A 27,347-nucleotide genomic window follows, 5' to 3' on the forward strand; every position below is an offset into this window, starting at 1 on the left:
ATTTTGATTAATAAGTAAAATAGTTAAACGGCTGTCCAACAAAAAACACAAATGCAAAGTAAAAGTCGGTCCTATATTTGACATTATGTTCTGTGTTAACCTAGTATCCACTGTAAACCGCTAACCAGAGTATCCACTTCTAGGAATAGAGCCTTGTTGAGCATCAATAGCAGAACCGACGACCATGACGTATCTTACTACGACCACGATATACGCTATATAAATGCAAACAAATAAGATGCCAATCGCTAGACTGGTGATGGCAAACCTTTTGGCGAGGCGGGAGTGGCGTTTTGCCTCCTTAATATATCCGATATTGGCCATCGTCTTGGACTGAAAAACAGGAGAACACATGTTAAGGATTGAATCATATTTTATCAAACGATGAGACATTAAAACATATGAGTGGCGAACATAAATTCTGTTTAACCATTGCAGTTATGGCACATGACGTAACAAGGCAAAGCATACACAACTATATGGTACTAAATCTTGTTGGAATAACTGACAATTTCAACGTAATTATTAAATAAATTACTAAACAAGAGGGATTTCTTCAGTATTGTAATAATATTTTAATAATTTTGTTATTTTAAAGTGACACAAATATTTCTCAATAATATTGGATGGAGTTCATCTTTCTTCTCTGCTTCGCGTATATATAAAAATGCAGATTCAATGCACAAATTGCATTTGCATTTCAAGTTTAAATCACAAACACTGATATTACTCAAAACAAACTTCTACTTTACCTGCATTGCGTTGAAAATGGCCAAAAGACCGACAGGAGTGAAGCAGAAGATACACGCCAATACAGCTGCTACAGTATAGTCGGGAGGGCGGGCTGAAATCATGTGGTATTCGTACGAAGGATGCTGATTTGCTGTCTGAGAATAAAAATAAAACAAACTTACTGTTATTTTTATTTAGCACATTTTGAATCGTTCATTATTCACTTGACGGTTGTTATCATTTTGCCACAGTATGTGTTACTGTTGATTATATATAAGCGTCTGAAACGTTTGCATGTGGTTGTAGCTGTACATGTAAGTTTTACTTCAATGTCATCAAATGTCTTGTGGAATATCAGCCTTCTAAAATCTTATAATGAAAGACATTCGAATCAACTTTCAGTAATACAAAGACAATGGTTCTCCTCTTGGGATCGTAATGTAGCCCAGCTGAACTCCCCGATCGACCGTGGCAATTTAAATTCCACACATTTGCGTGAATTTGAATGTGATGATTACTTAACATTGATAGTCATATAATGTCAAAGCTATGTAAATAACTGTTGAGCATATATAAAGATCCGGTAAGCTCATTACGGTAAGATCACAACAATCAAGTCCAGTTAACTGACAATTGTCTACCTTAGCCAGCGAGCTTCCGCAGCCAGAGAGATGTATGGAACCTAAATGACCATATTACCAAACACAGTAACTGAGGATAATGGAAAAAGCGTTCTAAAATATTCGCGATGTCGGTAAACTGAGCTTAACGCATATGTGTTAAGTGTAGTTCCAGATAAGTTTGTGCAGTCCGCACAGGCTAATCAGGAATAACCATTTCCGCCTACACTGGATTTTGTTTAAGAGCGACCTCCTTTAAACACAAAGTTCTATGAACGTGGAAAGTGTCATCCTTGACTAGCCTGTGCATCGGCATACCTGGTACGGCACTTTTCGCACATGCAGTAGGCCCAGTTTTTAAGAACAAGACTCATATAACAAAACACTTACCTTTTGTGGCTGGTTCTGCACAGCAGGTTAATTTGGTTCATCATGAAAGCACACCGTTGGTCTGGTCTGGGGCACAAGAGGTACTTCGGCTTCTACACACCACCAACAACAGAAACAAATAATTTTTAAGCTCAATGTTTCTAGATAGTAAAAAGCATTTATTCTAAATGTGTTGACAAATCTTTGTTTAGATGTTCTACTTCTGTTTATTAACTTAGTGTTATTTTTTTCTTTTGGTTAATTATGTACACGATTTATTACGTTCGGAAACGTCCGAGTTACATCAAATTAATAGGCAAATGAAAAGCTAATAACTGTCCGTTATTCAACCAACATCGTTCAGTTATCATTGCTAAAGATATAAACAGGTTATTAAAAAAAATGAAAAACACAATTATCACTCTTAGTGTACTGAGCCTGTAAATCTCTTTCTAGCGGCTTAAGAGTCTTATTGCAGGATTCTTATCCCCCAGAAGTCGAGCATTGGAAAAAATGAACTTAAAACATGTGCGTAAAGAACCTTCCCAGAATAGACTGAACAGTCCGCACTTAACGCAAATGCATGAAGCTCCGTTTTAAAACAGCGAGGATCATACCGTAAATATTCTAGTATTTAGGACACTTACAATACAAAAATCGTGTCTTTTTAGATACATTTTTGATTTATAAGACAGGTGTCCGAAATTTTAGAGACAAAAAACAAGGTGTCATTTGGATAAAAGTCCGAAACATATTGAATGAATACTCGAATACGGGCATGCCATGTGTATAGCGTCAATTGTTTAAACGAATAATAGCACTTGCTTGTAAAATTGATGGGGTTAACGGAGCAATGAAGAATTATTTTACTAAAAGTTTACAGATACTGATTAAGTGTGATTTGAGAAATGCGAGATCCTTCTATAAAAAAGCTATATCAGCGTCGAACGAAAACTAATTAAATATCAGTAAAATAAACATCGCATATTCCAAAAGATCTATAGTTGTAATCAAAACGCTTATTGATGACGTTGTTCAATGAGAATTAGGATCATAAAATATAGCAATGTCAAATGCTTCGCTCAAGACTTTAATACCGCGCCATTATGTTACATACCCAAGTTACCGTTATTAAATAAAACATTTTACGCTCCAAATCCGTTGTATCGGAATTCTCTACTTTTTATAAATTAACAAAGGTACGACCTGTCTTTTTTATACGTCATTATTTAAATATCACCACTTCAAGACAATATCAACGTTGACATTTAAATGCAATTAAAATGTGCAAACTAATGTATAATTAACAGATATCAAATGCAGTTTACGTTTTGCATTTGTCATTCTTTCCAATGTTGATTCAACGATCAATTACACTTAAGGACGTACGCGGCAGTTTTAATGCAAATTTTGCTCCACCTAGAATTTGATCATTTTTGGTATTTAGGTAGAACCATCTGTTTTGGATAGAAAAATTACATAAAAATCATGGGTCACCGATTTTGTATATTTTTTATTCGCTCTTGAACAACAAGCATATTTCAGCACAAGAACAATTCACCAAAAAGGTAATGACATAAAAACTTGAGTAAATTAATGAGAAAAGTGTTGAAAAAACCTCTATTTATCGCAAAACATGCAATACTGATTTAATGTGACTGCAATTAATTTTTTTTACATGAATCGATTGATTCATGTTTTTCATCAATTTTTAAACATAAACAAAATCAACAGAATTTCACATATGAAAATAAACAAAATGCATCGAGGTCATTGTTATTTTTATATGCCTTCCTGCACCTAGATTTTTTCCAAATTTACCTAAATGTTAAATGAGCTATAACTTAAAACAAATATAAAAAGAAAACAATAGGTCACCGAGGTCGTTTGTTCACAAAAGCGGTTTAATTGCATGTGTTAAAATACAATTTAAAAACACAGTGAAAACCATGTACATGGTGAAGGTCAAAACACATACTAGTACATATATTGCTGTTTGCCAATTCAAAAGTAGATTTAAATGTAAATGAAAACACAAGTTATTTGTAACAAGATCAGTAAAAGTAGGTAAATACAGCATCCAACTCAAAAAAGAGGTAAACAAAACATTAAAGGGAAATATCGACGGTATAAGTTGTAATTCTTGACATGACTTGGTCAATGTTTTTATGTATGCCAATGCAAAAGTAGATTTTAATTTAAGTGAAAACACAAATTATGTCTAGTATAGCAAGATCAAACAAATATAAGTTTATACTGAACCAAACAAAAAAGGTAATTGAATACATTTAAAGGGGCATACCACATTGTCTTTTAAATTCTTGGTATGACTTTACCATTTTATTGTTGTATGCAAATGTAGATTTGAATATAATGAAAATACAAATTATAAATGATGTGAATCGACGTCATTACATTAGGTTAATTAAGTATTCAATTAAAAACAATACGTTTACAATACACTTAAAAGGGCATATCAACGGTATTAATGGTGATTCTTGATATGACTTCACCAATTCAAGGCATATCATTTGTATGAATTAATGTATATTAACGCCGTACCCTATTATTGGAATTGTTAGGGAAATATATATGATTTTTTTTATCTTCACAGTTTGTGTACGATAAAAATCTAATCCAACTATTGCATTTTTAGGAAAACGTTAAATACCTTGCCGCATATAGATTTCATGCCAATTTAACCAAATGGCTCGTGGGCTAACTGACGTACGGTCGGACAAAGCCAATTCTATATCCCTCCGCCTTTAGAGGGAAATATTGACTAAGTCCCCAGGCTCTTTTGTTTACAATAACAATTCAAAATACAACTCGCAGTCAAACAAAAATACTAAGTTCCAACACATCACGAATGAAAATGAACTAAATAAATAAATATCCGATCCTGTTTGCTCAATATAATGCGGGTTATTGTTCTGTCAAATGTTAGAAGAATATATCTTATTGAGAATCGAAAATCGATTACATACTTGTATTTTAAAGGATGTTGTTTCCCAGAGTTTGAATACGGGCCTTATCAAATTCCCCAATGCTACACGTGATCCCATGTCTTGTCTTAAGAATTTCAACGTGTCACAAAAATAAAAAAAGGATTCCACTATATTTAGTTAGAAAGATTGAGATTGCATTGCATTCGTGTAATATGACGTTATGTTTGTAGTATAAATGGGTTGCAGGTGTGGTACCTGCGAACGCTCAAATACTTTATATTGGTCAGAGAAAAATAAATTAAGCGCAAACAAGTATGCATGTATTATATACACGTGCGGCAAGATGCACCACCATCCGCACATGGTTAAGAAGTATCAGAGCGTCGTGGATGAATAATTTTAATTCTTCAGATATTCTATGTAGTAAATTATCTCAAACAACACTACATAAAAGTTGATACCTTGAGCCGTTGTTTGAGAAATAAAAGTTTTCCGATTTGTTTTTTTTAAGCATACGATGAAACTTGCATAACAATTTTGATTATATTTTTTATATAAAACACATATACTTTGATGGCATGTTTTAAATATATGATGATTCAATTACAAATTGCTTATTTTGAAGGAAAGCTATCCGTCTTAAACAAGTCGTTCTTGCGACACAAACATTTTCAGTTACAAGGAAGTATTGACTGTTTTCCGTAATGAGATTCTTGATTGTTGTTACAAAAACGCGATAAAAAAAAGGTGTTTTAATAGTCGCAGGAATGTTGGTCGATTCCAACTGTGTTATTTAGCGGCTGCACATTGTTTATCAATTTTCTAAACTTCATAGTACTTATTTCTTGTCATCATTCCATTATTGAATATGCATCCCGTTTTTATTCGAATATCCGAAAAAGCATACACTTATTGCGCAACCGGTGTTACAGTCAAAACAAATTTGCGTAAAACTAAACTGCCGCGTACATCCTTAAGCGTAGAATGCTAGGAGCGGATTACTTAATGGCCGATTGTAAATACTGAAGCGCAATATACCATTCGGTGCGCAGGTTTAACACGCTTTATGTGGATGCGTGATCGCTGAAGCAGTAAACGATACAATAACACCATCGTAAAATATTAAATAAACCTTACTAAATGCAAAAAAAAGTTTATTTACCAACACAAAACATCGTTGACACGGATGTTGGCTGCTTAAAGCACTGAATGAACTCCATTTTTGTTCGCCAGCACACACTGACGGATGACTTATGTATGGTTTTTAATAAACAACAAGCGGATGTAAGCAAGACATTCTCCATGTTCACTGCATGGGGCATGCTTGTGTGGCCCATTATACAATGCTATATGCCAAATAATCCTCGTAGTTTCAGCAAGTTATTCTTTATATGTCTACATAAATCAAATGACCATACTTTCGACAGGTTTGACCCTAAATAATTGATTTGAAGAAAGAAAGACAATATTTAGGACCAGCAAATTATTTCCATACAAACTAGTAAACATCTGGAACCTTTTTCTTTATAGTGGAACTTTTTGTTTCAAAGAATTCAAACTATTGTAATGAATATGTAAGTATAAAATTATTTACCGTGTGTCCATCAGAGCACATCAGATTTCATTTGTTTCCATACATAAATAATCTGATAGATTTTGTAGCGAACTACGACACATAACTAAACACTTATGTTTACCCCAGTTAGCCGTGTGGTTCCAGATAAAAACATTCATCTTATTGTGTTTATTGATAATCACGGTCTTGTGGCAAGAAAGGTTCCTGGTCCGAATCCCGTTCAAACAACTAGATTGTTTCTAGAATGAGCATACAACTAATCCAACGCTTGTTTCTCTTCACCTAGTGAATTATAAATGTGTACATGTGTTGGAAATGTACATGTATACGCAATGTGTCGTCGCTGCATATTGCGGGATGTTAATTATGAAAGTCCGTTGTATAATCATCAATACTAGACAACAAACCAAAACATTTAAACCTTTACCTTTTACGTCCATGCTGATTCCGTAAATACATGTAAATGGCAAAATGTCATGTACATATCACACAGGTATAATTGTAGAAAATGCTAAAAAATAACAGTTGACACAACTACAAGATAATTATATTTCATATAAGTTCACAAATAACACATTTTCTGAATCGTTAATGGTACTTAATTTTTACTTTTAAATCGTCCTCCATAAATTAAATTTATACATGGACGATGCTTTACAACCTTATGAGCACATATACTGCAAGATGAAATATGTTAAGCTATTTTAACAACCAATGTTATTCAATTATTGATTACCGCAATTCCATATAATGTTTAACAAATATGTTGCTTTTGTGCATATAAGTTTCTGTCAAGGGAGGTGAACGTGTAATGCTTTATTGTACCAACATCCCGGGTTGTATTGATTCTGATTTATTTCAAGTATCACACACACATCGTAAAATTACCGACGCGAATATGTTAAATATGTTGTTGGCCAAATTCAGAAATCCCCAAATTTACGTCTCCACGCAAGAATAATTTTGTGAAAAAACTACGAATGAAATGTCGAAAAATGTAATTGATTAAAAAATATTTAAATATAACGCATACATCGTTTTTAAACATTTTACTTTTGTATTGTCAATTTTCCAAACAGAGAAAAAATCGCTTTACTTTTTTAGACTAAATAAACAATTGACGCTATGCTTGTCACAAACTGCTCTCTTTGAATGCACTATTTTTGTTTTAATATTTTTCTTACCTTGGCATGTTCATTTCTAAACAGAACGTATAAATATGTGGAGGAGAATCAAACATTATATATTATATATTAGTATTGATTATGGTAAATTTGTCATAAAACGTTGTATGTAAAACCCGAATAAGGTTTTACCTTATCATAACATTGCAGGGATACTTTTAAGAGTTACTACAAATTATAATACACTGATTGAAAACGATATAAATTAAATATATCGCTGCCTTTGCGGAACGTTTTATTAAACTTACTTATGCAGTATATTATTGACGTTTCTTCTTACCATCTTTACCCTTTTTTATTCAAACCTTCAACAAATATATCCGTTTTCTGAGTTCTCTCGATATAGTGAATACATTTTCGATGCAGTTTCAACACTTATATTATTGTATTTGTAAATGTAAGTATAGTTTTTGTTTTATATGGCAACATGTTATTAATGATGTTATTGATAGTAAATGTGCACAATAAGTTATAATTTGCAAATAACCGTTCGAGGAATATCACATTTTTCAATAGTGGTATATCATCACATTTTTTTCGAAAGACACCATGACGTTAAATAACACTTAGTCCTGGATAATGAGCGTAATGAATGTTCTTTAAGTGTTGTCCTTGCGGACTGCACAGGCTAATGTGGGATAACACTTTACGCACGTGCATTAAACCAGTTTTCCAAGAACGGGGCTCAATACATTCGCGTTGTTAGTGTCTTAATTTTCATTCAGTGACTGGTTGCTTTGAGAATGCTGACCACGACAACAATCCCAATCCACAAGAGACCAATGCTGACACTGACTCCACTCAAAGTACGGGCTGAGTGCTCGAACTTAGCCGCCTCTGAAAATTGCCCTCCTTGTGTAACCTGCTAGCCTGAAAAAGAAACACATGTGAACATCCAAATTTAAAGGAATTTGTTTACTTACTGTTATAATTTTATAAAGTTTGTTTTTTAGTGTCATATATTTATATTTTTACCATCGGAACTAACGTGCTAAGTCACGAAACAATTAAAATAAGTTAGAAAAGAAAGCAATCAAAAATAATTACTATAATTATATCATCTTGGCAATTTCAATTGATTTATTGTGGCGATCTTTATCAGAAGAGATCCAAGTCGTTCTCAAAAGTGTCGCGAAAAGCAAAAGAAACACACCAAATATTATATCGCTCCTGTTTTGAAACCATTTATAATTTAATAAATTTCAAAAGATAACCCCGCATACATGAAAAACATATTTTCATCATTGATACTTTCGGCAAAAAATAATCTGGAAACAAGTCATATTAATATACAAACATGCGTAAAAATATTCATTTTAATATTTTTTACATGTACGGATATTAATATAAGTTTGCACTGTGTATTATCACTTAAGTATGAATGTATGAAGGTATGAATGAATCATGAAGATAATATATCCTCACTTTGAAAACTCCTTTTAATTTATGTTATACACAGCAAGATCAAAACGCATGTGTTAATCGTGCGTTTATAAAAGCGTGTGCGTTTTCAATAACTTACTTGTTTTGCATAATAAATTGCAACCAGACCAGTCGGCCAGAAACATGCAAGGCAGGAAAATACCGCAAAGGACACATTAAATAATTGTCCTTTGTTTCCTGTGTTAGCGCAGCTGTGTGCCTTTTCTTCATCCGTCTGTAGCAAGAAAAACTTGTCATAATTAACATCCGGGAAGTAAATTTGTCAATTGTTCAAGTGCATGAAGTCTTATTTGTATTAATCACTCACTCAGTGTTATATCATATACACTATGTTATACACTTGTATACGCAAAAAGCTTATCGAAATAATATTTAGCTTAAAACTAATTTTGCAGATTAAAAACACATGGTATGGGAACAAAATAAACAAAGAAATATATGCCAGGCAACTATGCCAATTTAACCACATATTTAATTGCACATTAAGATATGCTTAATTCATTATAATTAATAGCTTCATAAAGATACAATTTCATAAAACGCAGTTCTTTATATCTTTATATATCTTCTACAATAATGACATTGAACATATCTCTGTAATCTTCGAGCATTCATAAGAGATAAAATTTATAGCAATAAAATGCGTATCTACAATATGACAAATTCGTCAGGTAATATTTTACCAATGGTCCTTTTTCTGAAGTTCTGTCTGTTATATGTAGAATGGATGAGTTATGCGTGGAGCATTTACTGAATTTCTTGTGAGTGGAAGCAATAGCAAGATTTCCTAGGTTCTACGTGCTCCTGGCGTGGACATTTTGTCTGGTAAGAAGCGAGCGTGAAGTCATCGGGAACCACATGTCTTCTATGATCCGATTCTACGCGATCTTGGGTTGGAGTTTTAGTTTGGTAGGGAGCGAGTGATACGTGATCTTGATCCACTTGACTTTGAGTTGAGGAGTGAGGTTTAATCGATACTTCAAAGTCTGGGCAAGGAACCGGGCTATTAAAAATGGAATGTTCAAGCGGAGTTCGTCCTTTGTTCTGAAAGATAGCATTGAAATATATGCGTGTAACCCGACTACTGGAACATGCATTGATATAGTTACACTACTTTTAAAAAGAATCAAACAATATTTCGAAACTGATATTTCAAATGCTGGCTTTGTGTTTGATGATCGACCTTTACACGTCTTTGATATTATTGAGAAATGGGTATTCCCACCATCATCATTATATACGCAATCATCACCACAATTAGTTCAAATAATAATAACAAGAAGAAGAAGAATGTTGTATTTCTATTTGTTGTTTTGTTAAAACTATTGTATAGTATTGTAATAATAATAATAACAATACTACTACTACTACTACTACTACTAATAATAATAATGCAATAATAATAATAATAAATAATAATAACAATAATAATAATAAAAAATAAAATAAATAATAATTATAATAATAATAATGCAATAATAATTATTATTAAAAATAATCATTGTCATTATCAGCAGCCTCATCATTCTCATAATCATAATCTTAATAATATAAATCAAATAATGATAATACATAGTAATAATAATAATATAAATAATAACAGATATAATAATAATAATAATAATAATAATAATAATAATACGTATACTAATAATAAGTATACTAATAAATATAATAATAATAAGTATACTAATAATAATGATAATAATAATAATTAAACTTTTGTCGTTGTTGGAATTGCTATTTTGTTTAAAATAGAGTTCATACGATATCTCATAGAAGTGTACTCATACCTTCTGTTACCATGTTTTCCAAAGTCTCCATATTTTATGTAAATATCGAGTCGAGAGCTGACCGTTTTTCACAATCAATTGTCTTACTGTTTTTTGTTGTTCAATACTTGGGAAACCCATGACAGGTCACTGCACACAGATACAGGAAGTAATTGTTGATTCACTCTTGCTTCCTGCATGACACCGCTTGTCCGGATTGACCGCGATCAAAGTCTTGCATATATCATCACTATATATATATAAATATAGGAATAATACAATTTTAGAAAGAGAATCTGTATAAACGTCCTCTGTTAAACAGGACATTTGTTAGACGGGACTTAATATACAAAAGTACCGTTGTAAAACGTCGTCTGTTCGTTAATGTGAAATGTCTGGCGTCAATTCACCGAATAATTTTTATAAATGATAATACAACACGTTTCCTCAAAAAGGCATGCGGTGACAATACAAAAATAAAATCTTCCGTTGCTTAAATCGCAGAAAAAATAATCAATATAGGGACAATATACGTTTTCGAGGGCATGATCGATTTTGAGAGCGCCCACAGATGAACATTTCCGCGAAAATGTGTATTTTCGCTATTATTGCATAAACAAATCACACATACCAAAATAAATTAAAATAACATTGAAAACAATGTCTTTTTCATTCGACATCGGCAAAATAATTCGATTATTTCATATGACGTCATACAGTTCAAGATTGTGTTTTAGATATGCCTCACTCGGTCATCATAAGAAATGACGAGGCTTTAACTTCGGATAGGCAGTTGTTTTATTTAAAATGTGTTTAAACAGTGGATTAATGCCAAGTTGAAATGCAGCCGCGAAAAGTAATAAATTAGGAATTATTTTGGAATTTACTGGTTGTGACGGATACATATATCGTCAGAATAGTCATTGTTTTCATAGATGTTTCTTCCGGGTGTTTCTTTCGTACAGGTATATCTGATTTTTTTCGTTCCAACTAAATTTTCTAAAAAGTAATACTGACAACATATTGTCACTGAAGTATTTCAAACATACAGCACGAACGTTGAAGGTACATAAACACTTACATTTACAGCATAGTCTTTTGAGAGTGTTGAGTAAATAACCTTAACTTCATTGACGTTGCCAATAAATAAAGCTGTTGTCAATAGAGTGCAGATACCTGAGATGGTTTAATTTGAAAAGTGGATTGAAATATTCATTGGCTTTATCCCTTCATGCACGAGGAAACTGGTGCTTATTCAGTTCCCCATTTATGCTAGGAAAGTCGTTGAAGGATGGAGTTATTAACAAAGTTCATAATAACTTCATTAAATCCAATGAAAAATGGGAAGTAACTGCGCGTGGACCAGTTTGTGGATATGAAAAACACATAACAGGGCTTGAACGGCATGATAATCGCCTTGTTAATACACGATTTCTCCCGTTCAAGCCCTCCTTTTGCCAAGTTTCTGCACCCCGCAAGAGGGCATTATGGATATAGTTTATGCAATAATGACTTGAATAAACACTTTTTAAAAATGAATATATTAAAAAAAGGTTCGCGCTGCTAAAATTGTACATAGTTTTTTTAAGTATTTAAGAAAAAAACGTGTACAGGCGTTACCCTATACGATTTCTTATTAAACGATGGTAGACGGAAAGATGAAGACATTGTTCGATCGTAAATAAACATGCTTAACTTGTGTATGGGACTGCGAACCCTTGAGTGCACTGTTAACACTAACAACATACTTTGTACTAAACGCTACAAAGGTCACTTTTGTTATAGTTGTGTACTGATATGATTTAACGGTCTAACATGCAACAACGCGTTGTAACTTCCCCAAAATGTGCTAATTTTATATTGCGACTGTGGATCAATTCGTAGATACAATAGGTCAGTTTGTACCTACATATTATATTTGATAGGATAAGTATCCTCATAACACCATGAGCGTCAATCCTTTTTGTCTCAACTGAAACCGCATATGCATTTAGTCTTAAAAGCATTTCTTTTCGAGTGTATAATTCTAGATTTTGAATCATCAACATATTATCAGCACGCACATGTTTGTATAATATTGAAACGATTATTGATAAAAGTATTTGAGTAACTTATCGTTTTATTTTAATCATATTAAGTAGGGATGTCAAATATTATTATAATTAAACATGCCAGCCCACGGCTTAACTGCACAGACTGGTTGCGGTTAGCTTTAAAAAGATCTTAAAGCGACATTTAGATTCGAACTCACGGCATCACTAATCGCGCTCGCGCATGCGTATACATAGATTATTCATAAAACTTCATAAACATATACATAGTTGGAACGATAACAAAAGGCGAAAAGTATACCCGGAAACAAATTTATTAAATGAAACAAATGTTAATTTTACAGAGTGCTGATACCAATTAGATTGGTCGTAAGAAACCTATAGGAACACAATCATTAAAACAAAGTTGTATATAATATTGGATGTATAGAAAGATATGTTAATTTTCCGTTACTTATCTGATCATCATAGCATTAAAAAAAGTCATTTTTTAAGCATTCCGTATTTATATGCGTTGGATTTAATACACAGCATGACTTTCTTATTGTATTTACTTAACAAAGACAAATAAAGAATAAGTAAATGCATTTGAATACGACATATATAATTATAATGCTTTATTATAACGCACTTGTCGATCAACTTTAGCAACTTATGTTCGAATGTCACAGTCACGAGCTCCGGCATTTTACAACAATACGAATGAGTTTATATTGACACTATATCTCTACATCTTATTAATGGCGAACGGTAAACAACTCTCATCTTATTACATCTTATTACATCCCACTTATATTCCATTCAAAGCAAGCGTTAATATCCGTTGTGACGATACGCTCATGTCGCAACTAAACAATGGACACTTGACATATGGCGAAGTTACTCTAAACGCCTGTAAGGTTTCTCATATTTTGTAGTTCACTCAGTAACATATTATTGTTTGTGCAACAATAGCACACAATCATTTTATAGTGGACGTCACAACTACTGCAATTATCCAAACCACTGCAAGTATGGCGCTGATAACTACAAATGTTCTGGCGTTGTTTGAAAACGCGTGTGCCTCTGTGTAGTTAGCCGCCCGCAACTCTGCCCTGGCCTGTAACAAAATCATTATCTTAATATTTTTCATATATTTTTGTAAAACTACGTTGTCTTAGTACTAATGAAATATGGTTGTGAAGCAAGCCTGCGTAAAGAACATGTAAAATTCAACTCCAAGTATTACCCTTATATACTACTCTCATGTTAGACATAAATACAAGGCAAAGTGCAAAGGAGTTCTACTCCATGTACCGTAAATCAGCACGTCTGTAGCAGATATGCTATTTTAAATAATGAACAATCTTTGATCGACGGACACCTACACACATCTTATCAAACAAAATAAAACAATTCTTGTTGTATGTATGTCCCACATATCGTCGATATGTCACGTTTAAAAAATACTTGTAAGCATATTGCGTCTGTGTATATAAGTATGGCATGGTAATACCTTCATTGAGAAGTAAATAGCCATGAGCCCGGTAGGCCAGAAACAGCAAAGACAAGCGGCAATGGAAGCCAAGGTGTAGTCTGGTGGTTCCTTTTGAGCGGCTACATCGGTATGTGGTTGCTGTAATACGTTGGCATCTGGCTCCTGTGCTACATTGATGTGTGGCTGATGTATTACGTTTGTATGTGGCTTATGTACGTCTTTGTTGCTTTGCTGATGTACTACACTGCTATGTGGCTGATGTTCTTCTTTGTTATTTTGCTGTTGTGCTACATTGTTATGTGGCTTATGTACTTCATTGTTGTATTGCTGCTGTACTACACTGTTATGCGGCTGATGTACAGCGTTGTTGTTTTGCTGCTGTACTACAATGTTATGTGGCTGATGTACTTCATTGTTGTTTTGCTGCTGTATTACACTGTTATTTGGCTGATGTACTTCGTTGTTGCTTTGCTGCTGTACTACACTGCTATGTGACTGATGTACTTTATTGTTGTTTTGCTGCTGTACTTCACTGCTATGTGGCTGATGTACTTCGTTGTTATTTTGCTGCTGTTCTACACTGTTATGTGACTGATGTAATTCGTTGTTGTTTTGCTGTTGTTCTACATTTGTATGTGGTTGTGGCTGCTGTATTATCCGAACAAGAAACGGCAGTATAAATACTAACACGTGAAACCAGCAGAGGAGAAAAGATATCATAGTATGTGGTCCCTTATTTTTATCAAATAACCACATTCCATACAGTATATCATACTCACATTTAGTAGACATGACGAACATATATACACACTTATCACTTATCAATTATTACAATTCGATCAATGTCTTGATCTGGTCAATAAAAAGCTTGACGGATTTAAAGTTGTTCAAACGAGCTCAAAACCTTGAACATTACACGGTATTATTTAAAAACTTTAGGAATAACAGAAAACATATATCAATTAATAACCATTAAATTTTTCAATTGTTCAATGCAAACCGGAGGAACAAAAGCTTCCATTTTATGAACGATACGTTGGAAATAAGTGTCAACTACATCTTTTTTCATAAGAAAGGTTGTTGATTTCAAATACTATCCATCGGTAATTTCTGATAGTACTATCTTGGTCATATAATTTATATGCACGGCTGTTAAAAACTCATGAATATGACGATATCAACCCAATCAGTTCAATCGATTTTCTCAAGATAAATACATGTATAATACACACTTCAGTGTTTAACACGGGCGCTGGTATTACTGCGTTCGTTTCCATTGTACAGGGATCCGATTGTGTTGAACAAGGATACTGTTTCAATGTTGCATTTGTGGTATCGGCCCTTATCGACGTGTGCGGCTGTTATACTGAATTATATACAATTTTCATAGACAAATACGTTTTTCTATGACAAAAACGTTTAGTGTAACATTGCACCCACACAAATTAATTCCAAAACACACGTGCAGAATACAAAGGTCGATGCATGGACTATTTGCATGAAAATCCCGTAGGCAATTCAAATTCGACAAATGTTAGCATCGATATAATCGATTTAATAATAACATTAATACTTAATGATTGCATGTAAATAAAATGCAGGTACGATATCTTTTGGAACATATTAAATAGAAACAGATGGTTTGCTTAATGAATTGTAACATTCATCTATTCTCTTTATATCTCTATAAGATAACAAGACATACTATCATCTCATAAAACAATAAATTTGGCTTAAGCAATATTTTTCTCGATGGCAATTATTACAGAACTGTAAATGATTAATGAATACATATAATTGAAATAATATATTATTATAAATATGTAAACTATTTTTAAGGTTTTCCTTTGTTCATGTGATCAATTTGTATTAAAAAAAATAACTACCAAACAGGTAGAACAAATTGTGATAGCTTTAAACGTTTATTTTATTGATCTGTGTTATTGGTAAATTAATGAGTCATATCGCTCATTAAGAAAATACCTTTTGTAGAAGTTGTATTTAAATATGAAACAACGAATTATTTTACCATCAAATATATTTACCTTCTACGGCTATATCTTGACAATACAACTCCGTTTATTAAACACGTACATGTTAGTTTACGTACTATTTGTAAGATATGTTGCCTGCATATCGAAACCGCGATACTAGACATGCATATCATTGAGTACTAACGAAACGGAAGAAACAAGTGTTATGCTGTTCACCAAGTAAACATAATTTAAGTTATGGAATAGCCATTGATTGGCTGGGATGTAAATAGGCTGATATTTATGCAACAATGTGTATAGAAAACTTGATAGAGGGTTCATAAGAGTTTGATAAATATATATAGGATTGATGAATAGAGGGATCGAGATATGGATAGATAGATAAATATATATATATATAAACAGACAGACAGACAGACAGACAGACAGACAGACAGACAGACAGACAGACAGACAGACAGACAGACAGACAGACAGACAGACAGACAGACAGACAGACAGACAGACAGACAGACAGACAGACAGACAGACAGACAGACAGACAGACAGACAGACAGACAGACAGACAGACAGACAGACAGACAGACAGACAGACAGACAGACAGACAGACAGACAGACAGACAGACAGACAGACAGACAGACAGACAGACAGACAGACAGACAGACAGACAGACAGACAGACAGACAGACAGACAGACAGACAGACGGACGGACGGACGGACGGACGGACGGACGGACGGACGGACGGACGGACGGACGGACGGACGGACGGACGGACAGACGCATAAAGGTACATTATTTGTTTACGTACAACCTCCGCGCAGAGATCTGAAAGGAATCAGCAAAGCTGGATCAAATCCCTGCCTCCATAACCAACCACGTGATGATAGCCTAGCCACGTGGTACAATAATGTTCCCGATACTTTTTTTTTAATTTGGCAATTTATTGTTTATTATGACCCTAAACATATACATTTTTTTCAAAATATACAAGAAATTAACACTATTTTTCATAAAATAATACTGAAACAAAATGTTTATAATCCTCCCAAATTTACTTGTGATGGCAGAGATTGTATGTTAGAGCATGGAACGACAACTCTGCGTGGAAGTTGGTTTACGTATTGCTGCGTTTTGGCAATTTCTCAAGTTGTTGACTGGTAATAGTTTGTTTAACAGTCCTTAAGGGACGAATGAATCAAGTCTCTTGCGAAAGTCAAGTTTAGGAGGAAAATGTCGTTCTCGATTAGCCTATGCGGACTGCATTGGAATACGTCATTTAGTACCCAACGTGCAAATAAAGAAACCACTACAAACACCGCTTCTTTTTCTTTTCTTTATTTTATCACTCTAAAGAAGACGTGCTTTTTGACATACGTGTAAAATTTTTATAAACTAACGGTGTGCATACATACACATATTGAAAGTAGAACATGCGAAATAATAAAGAAGAATTCTCAAACTCGCTGCTTAATATGGCCTATATATTGATTCAATGGACTGAGTAGACGCTTGTGCGAAAATTTGTTAAACATTACAGAATAATCTGTGTTCATATACATCTGGGAAAGATGAAATGATATTACAACAGGCATTACAGGTTGAATGGCGCATCGATTTCAGGCACTATAGATTCGCATCGCAATCATTACCAGAAATACAAATAAAGAAAGGAGAAATGTCGGTTCATAGTAACTAGTTAATCTTTTAATACTGATATTTCTGATTTGTGTTACACCATTTTACTATTTCTGGCGTCCAGATAAAAGTTATATTGGTATACGTAAACTTATAGATGCTTGTAAATGCATCAACATACTTATTCCTTGTTTACATTTGATGACATACTCAACTGTCATAATTTAACCTGACATTGTAAAGAATATACAACTCATAAAAGATACTTATAAGCAATCGACAACTATTCAGAAACTAAAGCAATACAAACATTATTATATCAGTGTATATTACTTCGCTGAATTAATGTATTGTATATAAATACTATTTTTCAAATAAGCACAGAAGAAAACAATGTGTTGATTTCAGTGTCAATAATCGTAAATATAGTATGCTTTTATTCGACAGCTCTAGAATAGACAACGAGATCTTAATCTAAAATTAACTATAGTTATTGATTTATTTGTTGTATATATGTTTCACTGATATCAATATAAACGTAGATATTTTCTGTGTGCAATATAAAATATGCTCATCGATTGATAATCGTTATTCCTGTTTTGTAACTTGTTCCGAAAATTAAGTTTAGGTGTAAAGTGCCGTCCCTAATTAGCCGGTGTACACTGCACGTGCCTTTAGCCTCGTTTTTTTCAGAGTGAGGCTCATATATATTTATTTAATATATTTATACAAGAACGGTAATGTCCAGATATCGTTAAACAATATACAAACTGCTCAAAGTAAAAGCAAATGATGCCAACTTGAGCCTTTGGACATCTGGATGTTTGGAACATTTGTGTCTTGTTCTGAGAAAACTCGGCATAAGGCATGTGCGTAAAGTGTCGTCCCAGATTAGCTAGTGCAGTCCGCACAGGCTAATCAAGGCCGACACTTTCCGCCTTAACTGGATTTTCGTGTAGAAGAGACTTTCTTTAAACGACAAATACATAAAAGCGGAAAGTGTCGTCTCTGATTAGCCTGTGCGAACTGCACAGGCTAATCTGGGACGACACTTTACGCACATAAATTATGCCCAGTTCTCTCAGAACGCGACTCATTTGTATAACACGTGTTTTAACGTATAGTATCACACTCACCGATTTGGTTTATTTTTCTACATAAAAATCTACAATTAAACAGCATAAATAATGTATAATAGAAAGTGAGACACTTGAATTCTAAATCCGCGAATATGGTTACGTACACAATCGCCTCTGGTATAGTTATACAAATAAATAATAGAATGTACTTGGTATTTAACAAACAATAAAACACACAACATAAACAAATTTTAGCATTATTCGAATATGCTTCATATATAATATGAAATATTAAAAAAATTTGGTCACATCGTCTGTTAACATAACTATATGTCGTCATCAATTGCAATCAGAAAGTGTCATCCATCTTTACCATCGAATGGCTGTAAATGATTGATGGCGAGTGGGTAGGGGTTTCGAGCAACGCACATTCTCCTGAAAACCTCGCCTGAAACTCCTACTCATAAAGCAGTATGTTATTGGATGTATACAAGACGATGTATAAGCTAAAAGTAAAATGAATGATTTAGTTAGTGGAGAGATGTAATAAAACACAGAACGGAAATCAAATGCCTCCCATGAGTTGAGAAGTGTTAATGGAGCCCAACACAGAAAATACTGTAAAACGACCACCACTAGCATTCTAATAACTCGTTTCCGACTCGACGGGTCATGATTTGTACGATTTTCGTCGAGTGTCATTGACTGAGTGCTTTCACCACGTTCATTCAGTAGGGGTGTTTGCCGTATGAACCTCTCTCGCGATGTTGTGTCTGTAAAATGACAGTAAATTAATGTTGTTATTTTTTAATAATTCGTTCATATGACTCCTAAGACATGTATTGACGCATAAAGTGTTGAATCTGATTCAATATAGCGTAAATGATGAACTTAATGGAAATAACAAATAATAACTTCCCACCAAAAATAGATTACACTTAATTTTACGGGCATTTATTCTTCAGAATAAAGCAATCGAGACTCACCAGATGGTGCTTCCATTTGTGTAGAAACCATCCAGAGTTTTCTGGCAACAAGGCTATAAAACGATCCCATCGTCAGAAGAGGAAGTAGCAAAAGAATCACTGCCAATAAAATGCTGTACATAACGTCGATTTTAAAGCGCAGCAAGATTTCCGGCCATACTTCCCGGCACGCCTGGCCGCCAGTCTGGATCTTAATTACCCTGTGGAACATGGCGATGGGGGACATCACGGTGAGGACACTGGCCCAGATGCCGATCAGCATTCTACGGGCGTGCGAGAGTGTTTGCCAGCGTCGTGACCGCAGTGGTTCACATATGGCGTAATAACGTTCCAGGGAGATAGCAACCAGGGTGTAACAGCTCACACCGACCGACACCGCTGAAACGGATACAATAACTTAAAAGAAATACTTTTGGAGAATATAATTTTCAATTTAACATTGTGTTATTATGATGTAATATTCAAACTGGTTGTAATATACATGTTGCATAGATAACTTATTTTTATATTGATTTAATACATTGATTACATTTAGATTATCATTTACAAAACCTCATCTGCAACCGACATCGGATTGCCAACATAGCAAATACAAAATATACTTGGAGTGAATCAATATTTTCCGTCTAATAACGGACTGCATAAGCTTAAATGAAAAGAAGTAATGTCTATATAAGACTCCATTTCCATATTTGGTTAAATATAATATATTATATAATATGGTTAAATATAATAAGTAGATATAACCCAATTAAATTAGCATCTGAGCACTTTGATATTGCCTTTCCAGTTATATAGGCGTATTTATTCAATGCGGTAAATACTTATGAGCGCATTTATGTCCTATAACGTCCCAAAACAAAGTTTTCGTTTCCATAAATTGCCATTCGTGATTTACAATTTTCGTACTTGGATAATAATGATTATTTTAACTTGACTTTCGACAAGTATTCACATAAAGCATAGTACGGTGACGAGTAACCACTGGTAAGAAGGATCGATGCCCACCATTAAAATCACGCGTTTGGAGCCAGAAGAAGTAACGTAGTCATTGGCGATGGGTGAGCTGCCTATGTTAAACGTTATGTTAACAAAATGAGCCGCCCTTTAACATGTGCGTAAAGTGTCGTCCCAGAAGGGCCTTTCAAGTCGTCACAGGCTAATAAGGGGCTTTATTCTTTTTTGGAATTTTCCGTTAACAGGAAGTCTCTACGTAGCAAAAATCAGTCACCATGCGGACTGCATATGCTAATCTAAGATGACAATTCACGAACATGCATTTATCCCAGTCTTCACAGAACGACCCTCATATTTACTAATGATACTTAGCAATGGTAACCATAAAAACACTTGCCAATTTAATAAAAAATGCATAGACCAGACATTCATTTGAGACGAATGGGATTGCTATACACTTGCTATACACAAAACTGGTTGTCGTCGACGCTTTTATCCGCTTTGACAACTACACAATACGAAGCCCCAAAGCTTTATCACTTTTTATTTAGTCATGAATATCTTCGCAAATTTTATTGAACAAAAAAATTAAAATCTGGAAGAATTTCCACAGTTATTTGGTTATCTAATTGACAATTCAAACGCTGTGGAAATAATAGTTTCATTTAAGATTTCATATGCAGACTTCGGAAAAAACAAGAATGGTATGGCAAATCTGTTTCAGATAGTTTTATAATTTTGTTAGCCTCTTTTGAATATAATATTTTGACTTGCTTCCTTCACGTCTGTGCTTTGTAAGATCAATAGTCACTACACATCCGTGGAGATACGCCTAGAAAAAAATACCATGAACTAAAAATTGTTGTTAATTATGTGATGGCTTTGATTTAGAAAACGATTACTATTGTATTTGTTAATGATGCAATTACAGCCAGCGATCTAAAAAAAAAAGTAATTCATTATATATCAACCTGTTTCTATGTTAATTTCACAAATAAGAGGTTCCATGTGGCAATCATCATGTTTTATGTATTTGATTATAACAGGAGAATTTGTTATAAACAATACCATTATAAGTAATACTGTTTAATAAATTTCATAACCGTCTCGTCTGACAACCATATATAAGTATGTTAATGTAGTACAAGCTAATTACAAACGACACTTTTCGCTTTTAATCAATGTTGCGTTAAAGGGGAAGTATCATCTAAACGCAATCCCCGAAAAGTGTTGTCTCTGATGATCTTGTGCGGACTTAACTGGCTTAACTGGGACGATACTTTATGCACATGACTTAAGCACCGATTTCCCAAAACAATCCTCATATTTAAAAGAGGACCATATTATATCCAAAATGGTTTCTAAGGGAATTGACAATATATTTTCCCTAGATGTCTGGTAAATGTCGTATTTATTTTTAATCAAAGGGGATTTTTAGACACAAACTGTAATAATCTTTTCATGGGAAAGAACGATATGCTGCTCCTGGGAGACCTGGGATAATAAGTTTATGGTTCAGAGCTTAATGGGAAAAATATGTTTTATATTTGGAACAGAACACAAAATGTCGTTTCGACCATGAAAGTGGAACATGCTATGAACATGTTATTAAAATACGTCCATTGAATTTATCAGAGACCATTTAGAAGCACAATGGAAACATAATCGAAATTAACGATCGACTAACATCTTATATACCTCATGCATTTCTCAGTGTGTTGCAAAATTCTTATACAATTTATGCAGAAACATTATAGTCATACATAAAACGAATTGTAACAATTTTTTTGTAGACAGGTGATTATATATTAATTACCCTTTTAGTAATATTCTATATTTTTCTTAGTGATGGCCCACATAATTTATAAATTGCATTTGAAACGTCTTTAAACGCATGTTTTATTAACGCTCGTCATACTAAAGACGCGAAATAAATTTCTTAATACGATTTGATTTGATAGTATAGTCATAATTATATATTGTAATGCCTACAACAATATATACGTTCTTATTTTAGAATTGTATCTGGTCAGGAAAATCAAAATCCATGACTACCCTATCTGATATGCCTAGTCCTTAGTCTGCTAGCTTGTATACCCGTTTCTTATAAACACAATAACTAAGCATTAAAGAGAAAAAAGAACTTTCATTGAAGACCTAAAAAAACCTGAGAGTCTTTTTTTCGGCGATGTGAGTAAAGTGTTGTCTCTGATACGCCAGCACAATCCACAATGGCTAATCAGGGACAGCACCTTCCGCATAGACTGGATTTTCTAGAAGAGCCATGATCATATAAAAGCAGAGGAACGCGGCCTGGGTTTCTTTCTTACTAGTTCTCCAGAGCCTTAAACGGCATATGTTATCTTTAAGCTAAAATACAGTTACATAAACTTGAACGTTTGCTGTATGTTTAGACATCAGCGCAGTTTACTTAATTACCAAGTTTGTATGCACACATTTGACTGCAAACGTATGTACTCCCGTTCATGTCAAAAGAATGCTATCTTTGTAATACGTTTGTATTTATTGTCCACTAGTGTCTAGACTCAGAGAAATATATGGCCAATACCGTTATTTATATAAGATTTATAAAACATTTTAAAATGATAGCCACATTCATAGAATAAAGAAATTCAAATAATTCGACTAAAACTAACGAAACGATATAATATTTCTAGATCTTTTCAATAACCAATGTCAATGATATTTATTGTAAATCATACCAATGTCTTTTTGGGGAAACATATTTTTTAAATAAATCTCAGTGAACCGGTCTTAACAAGACAGCACATTTGTCATCGTGTCAATCTATTCAATAACGACGAACCAGATTCTGCGATCAATTTCAATTCTGACGTTTTAGCAAATTCACTCAACGGTGCGTGTCTTTGAGATATTTCTGTTACAATCAATTTACCTCAAAAGCACTGACACCTGTTTGTGTTGTCAGAAAAAAATACCTGAGAAATACGCGACAGTGTAATACCGAAATATGTATTAGATTTTCTTTATTTCAGAGTAAATATAATACTACGCGGTAATTACCTTGTTATTGTGAACAGTACATTTATAACAATCAAATTAAAATGGCTACATCATAATTTTTGGCTAAAACAGTATTTAAAGAATGATGGAATGATTTGAAACTGCGTTTGAATAAATAATGTAAAATAAGATTGATCATATGTTCAGTTTTACATTTGCCTTGGTAACATACCGTTATAAAAGCAAATTGTATAACTAGGTTTAAGTGCATCTCTTACTCTAACATTACACGGCAACACTAAATACTGGTCTTAAAATTGCGGATGAAGCCGAGAATTCACATTTCCGTAGACGAGCATATGTTCAAAGCTTCCGAATGCATTTGAGTGTTTATGTTGCAACCTACAATTGTCATTGATCGTTTATTTTTTAATTACTAATATAACCACGAATTGTTTACGTTGCAATCACCACTTTTGCCACTTACGGTTGATTTTGCAATCATTAATATTGAAACTGATTGTTTATGTTGCAATCGCCAATATTGTTACTGATTGTTTTAGTCGCATTCACTGATATTGCAACTGATTATTTATGTTGAAATCACGAATATTGTAACTGAATGTTTATGTTGCACTCACTAAAATTGCAACTGATTGTTAACGTTACAATCACCTATTTAGTCACTGACTGTTTATTTTGCAATCTCTAATATTGCAACTGATAGTTTAGGTTGCAATCACCTATTTTGCCACTGACCGTTAATTTTGCAATAACTCATATTGCAACTGATTGTTTAAGTTGCAATCACCTATTTTGTCACTGACTGTGCATTTTGCAATAACTAATATTGCAACTGATTTTTTATGTTGCAATCACTAATATTGCAACTGTTTTTGCCACTGCTTAACTCAGTGTATACGCGACAGAATAACAATTGTGCGTGCAATACCTGTCTGCCACGATCATTTTATATGAAATAATTTGAGAACTAATAATGTTCATTATTGTTTGCGATATGCATAATCTATTCAAGAAGTGACAACTTCTAGTCTACGAATAACTTGTTTCTGAACTTAGCTTATGGGAGATACATAGTTGTTGTGGATTAAAAACGATATTCATATTGTACACCACATATATAAGCATATCATTCCATGAAATAATACGATTTATTCAATATTAGAATTACAACTGTCCTGTACAACAGATACTGTAACATACGAGCGAAAAACGCAAATAATTTAATTCAATCATGTATTGTGCGTGTGAACTCTTGTGATGACGAAAACGATCATAGAGTACGTTTTCATTATGACGATGATGATGATGATGATGATGATGATGATGATGATGATGATGATGATGATGATGATGATGATAATGATGATGATGATGATGATGATGATGATGGTGGTGATGATGATGATGGTGATGTTGTTGATGATGATGATGATGATGATGATGATGATGATGATGATGATGATGATGATGATGATGATGATGATGATGATGATGATGATGATGATGATGATGATGATGATGATGATGATGATGATGATGATGATGATGATGATGATGATGATTGTGATTTTACACCTTAATCCTTGCACTCTCTTCTAGTTTACAATACTGCAGACATTTCCAACACAAGTAGTGTCCTTAGTAAAGACGGAATGATGCGATACCCTTCAACATCGCATAATATGTTTTAACACTCAACGATGTTGATTTTTTAATACAAAATTCAAAACATTAGGAAAAGTGTAGCTATAGTCTCCGTGCATAAAATGCACATGAAGTAAAACATACGCATGAAAGAAACCTAATATAGGCGGCAGTTCCTTTAATTATGGAAAGAAATCAATTGCAAAACAGTGAGACCGATTCACATACGACGTTACTCTATACTGATGACAGCCTCCGAAGACTGGAAAGTGGTCCACTCTCCTTGGGCCTTATGGATTTACTTTAATAGTGTATCTTGAATAAGCGAAACACTAAAAACTTAATCATAAGAAAAGTCCATTTGGATGTATTTAATCTAAGGCATGTGAAACATGTCTACACAATATAGGCCATTAGATACAAAATTCATTTTATCACCAAACACATTATGAAATCTGGTATTGCCGCCTTAATACGGATAAACCGTATTGCGGTCCTGTATATACATGTAGTTTATTCAAACCCTGTGGTCAGAAGTGTATTCTTCAATGGATGGGATGCACTTTTATATTTAATTTATCAATAAAATAAATGTAAAAAGTATTATCTTAAAACACAAGGTTCTGTAGTATTTGATATCAATATATATTATACCATATTTACCATACATCATCGTATATGGTGAATATATGTGTAAAAAACCGCAGTTAGTGTATCTTTTTAAGAAATGAAGCTTTAATAATAGCCCATTTTTTTACGTTTATTTGATTGCAAATCATTTATTTAAGAGCCATCAGAGACAGCACTTAACACCTCTTTCTCTGTCGAGCTTTCCATGTTTGATTAGAAACATGCCTTCGAACGCCCTGATAATTGTGTTCAGTTATTTTGTCCGTGAATTGTAAAAGTTGTTACATATTTTTATAATACTAAAAAAGTACTCCAAACGGTAAAATATTTGTATAAAGAAAACTTTTCAAAATTCAAGACAGGCCTTTGAAGGATGAAGAATATGTATTTTATAATGCTGAAATCTGAAATCTTGTTAAAAATAAAAGAAGAAGAACTGAGCCGATATTTATATGTGTTGCATTTTATCGTATCGAAAGTTTCAATTCTGTTTTTGCTAATCATCAGTTAATTTATTTGCATTTTAAATATCTTTAACTACGTTTCAATTAGATTGATATTCGATAAGTAAATGTTTTAGTTAACAAGCAAATGCTACAATAGGTTATGTATTTTGCGAGCATTGCCATATTTTATGTATGTTGCCGAATAACTCGTATATGCAGTATCTGTGCACTATTAAGGTATATTTGATGCCGGCAAACTTGTGTTCATAAACTTCTGAATTTAAAATTTTGAAGCACATTTCAGTCTTACTCTTAACGCGGCAATCGAACACGACTGTGAAGTGCCGTAAGTTTAATGGACCATTAATCAGTATACTAGTACACCAAGTCAAAATAATTGCGATGAAAGATACATGTATACTCTACGGAACCAATGAATGAATGTAATAGCTTGTTATTTCCCTAAGATCTCTTGCATTTAAATTAAACTCAATTCAGTTATAGTAAAAGATTGTAATAATATCCATAAAAACATAACACTATCTAACATATTGGCAAACATTTAACGCCATTAAGTGTCATGTTTATCATGACATATACGATACACGAGCTTTTTCCTAAGCTTTTCAAATAATATAAATGATTAAACCACATTGGAAGATTCGATCTTGGCACGGTGGCCCATAAATAAGCCGCCCTTAAGTCTAGGTTTCATCCAAAATAAATTCAAATTTCTGGTTTTATTTATCGTAAAATTTGAATAAAAATGTTGCAAATGCTGATCTGCATGT

General features: G+C 33.4%; 2 protein-coding genes and 1 long non-coding RNA gene across 5 annotated transcripts in view; all 3 read right to left on the reverse strand.

Annotated features, from left to right (window-relative positions):
* Nucleotides 1–262: 262 nt before the first annotated feature.
* LOC127867580 (uncharacterized) lies at nt 263–1,835 on the reverse strand. Its single transcript, XR_008043568.1, has 3 exons — nt 1,743–1,835; nt 753–887; nt 263–333 (listed from the first exon to the last, which is right to left on the reverse strand). It is a non-coding gene; the product is annotated as an uncharacterized LOC127867580 (long non-coding RNA).
* An 11,156-nt stretch (nt 1,836–12,991) lies between these two features.
* Nucleotides 12,992–16,364, reverse strand: LOC127867582 (GATA zinc finger domain-containing protein 14-like). 3 transcript variants are annotated; one of them, XM_052408854.1, is made up of 4 exons: nt 16,218–16,364; nt 15,405–15,538; nt 14,191–14,820; nt 12,992–13,794 (listed from the first exon to the last, which is right to left on the reverse strand). In XM_052408854.1, exons 2-4 carry the CDS (start codon nt 15,447–15,449, stop codon nt 13,657–13,659), a joined length of 813 nt encoding a protein of 270 aa, XP_052264814.1. In that variant the 5' UTR covers nt 15,450–15,538; nt 16,218–16,364; the 3' UTR covers nt 12,992–13,656. The 3 variants fall into 3 exon arrangements, with proteins under 3 accessions (XP_052264814.1, XP_052264815.1, XP_052264813.1); XM_052408855.1 differs by lacking the exon at nt 15,405–15,538 and having other exon boundaries at nt 16,202–16,337; XM_052408853.1 differs by lacking the exon at nt 16,218–16,364 and having other exon boundaries at nt 14,191–15,538.
* A 606-nt stretch (nt 16,365–16,970) lies between these two features.
* LOC127869806 (cholecystokinin receptor-like) overlaps nt 16,971–27,347 on the reverse strand; it is a 16,065-nt gene continuing 5,688 nt past the window's right edge. The window contains exons 2-4 of the mRNA XM_052412465.1: nt 19,871–20,248; nt 19,438–19,657; nt 16,971–16,995 (exon numbers count right to left, since the gene is read on the reverse strand). Of these exons, the coding sequence (XP_052268425.1) occupies nt 16,971–16,995; nt 19,438–19,657; nt 19,871–20,248 (623 nt within the window). The remainder of the gene's footprint in view (nt 16,996–19,437; nt 19,658–19,870; nt 20,249–27,347) is intronic.

Source organism: Dreissena polymorpha, chromosome 2, assembly GCF_020536995.1.
Source record: "Dreissena polymorpha isolate Duluth1 chromosome 2, UMN_Dpol_1.0, whole genome shotgun sequence".
Lineage (NCBI taxonomy): Eukaryota > Metazoa > Mollusca > Bivalvia > Myida > Dreissenidae > Dreissena > Dreissena polymorpha.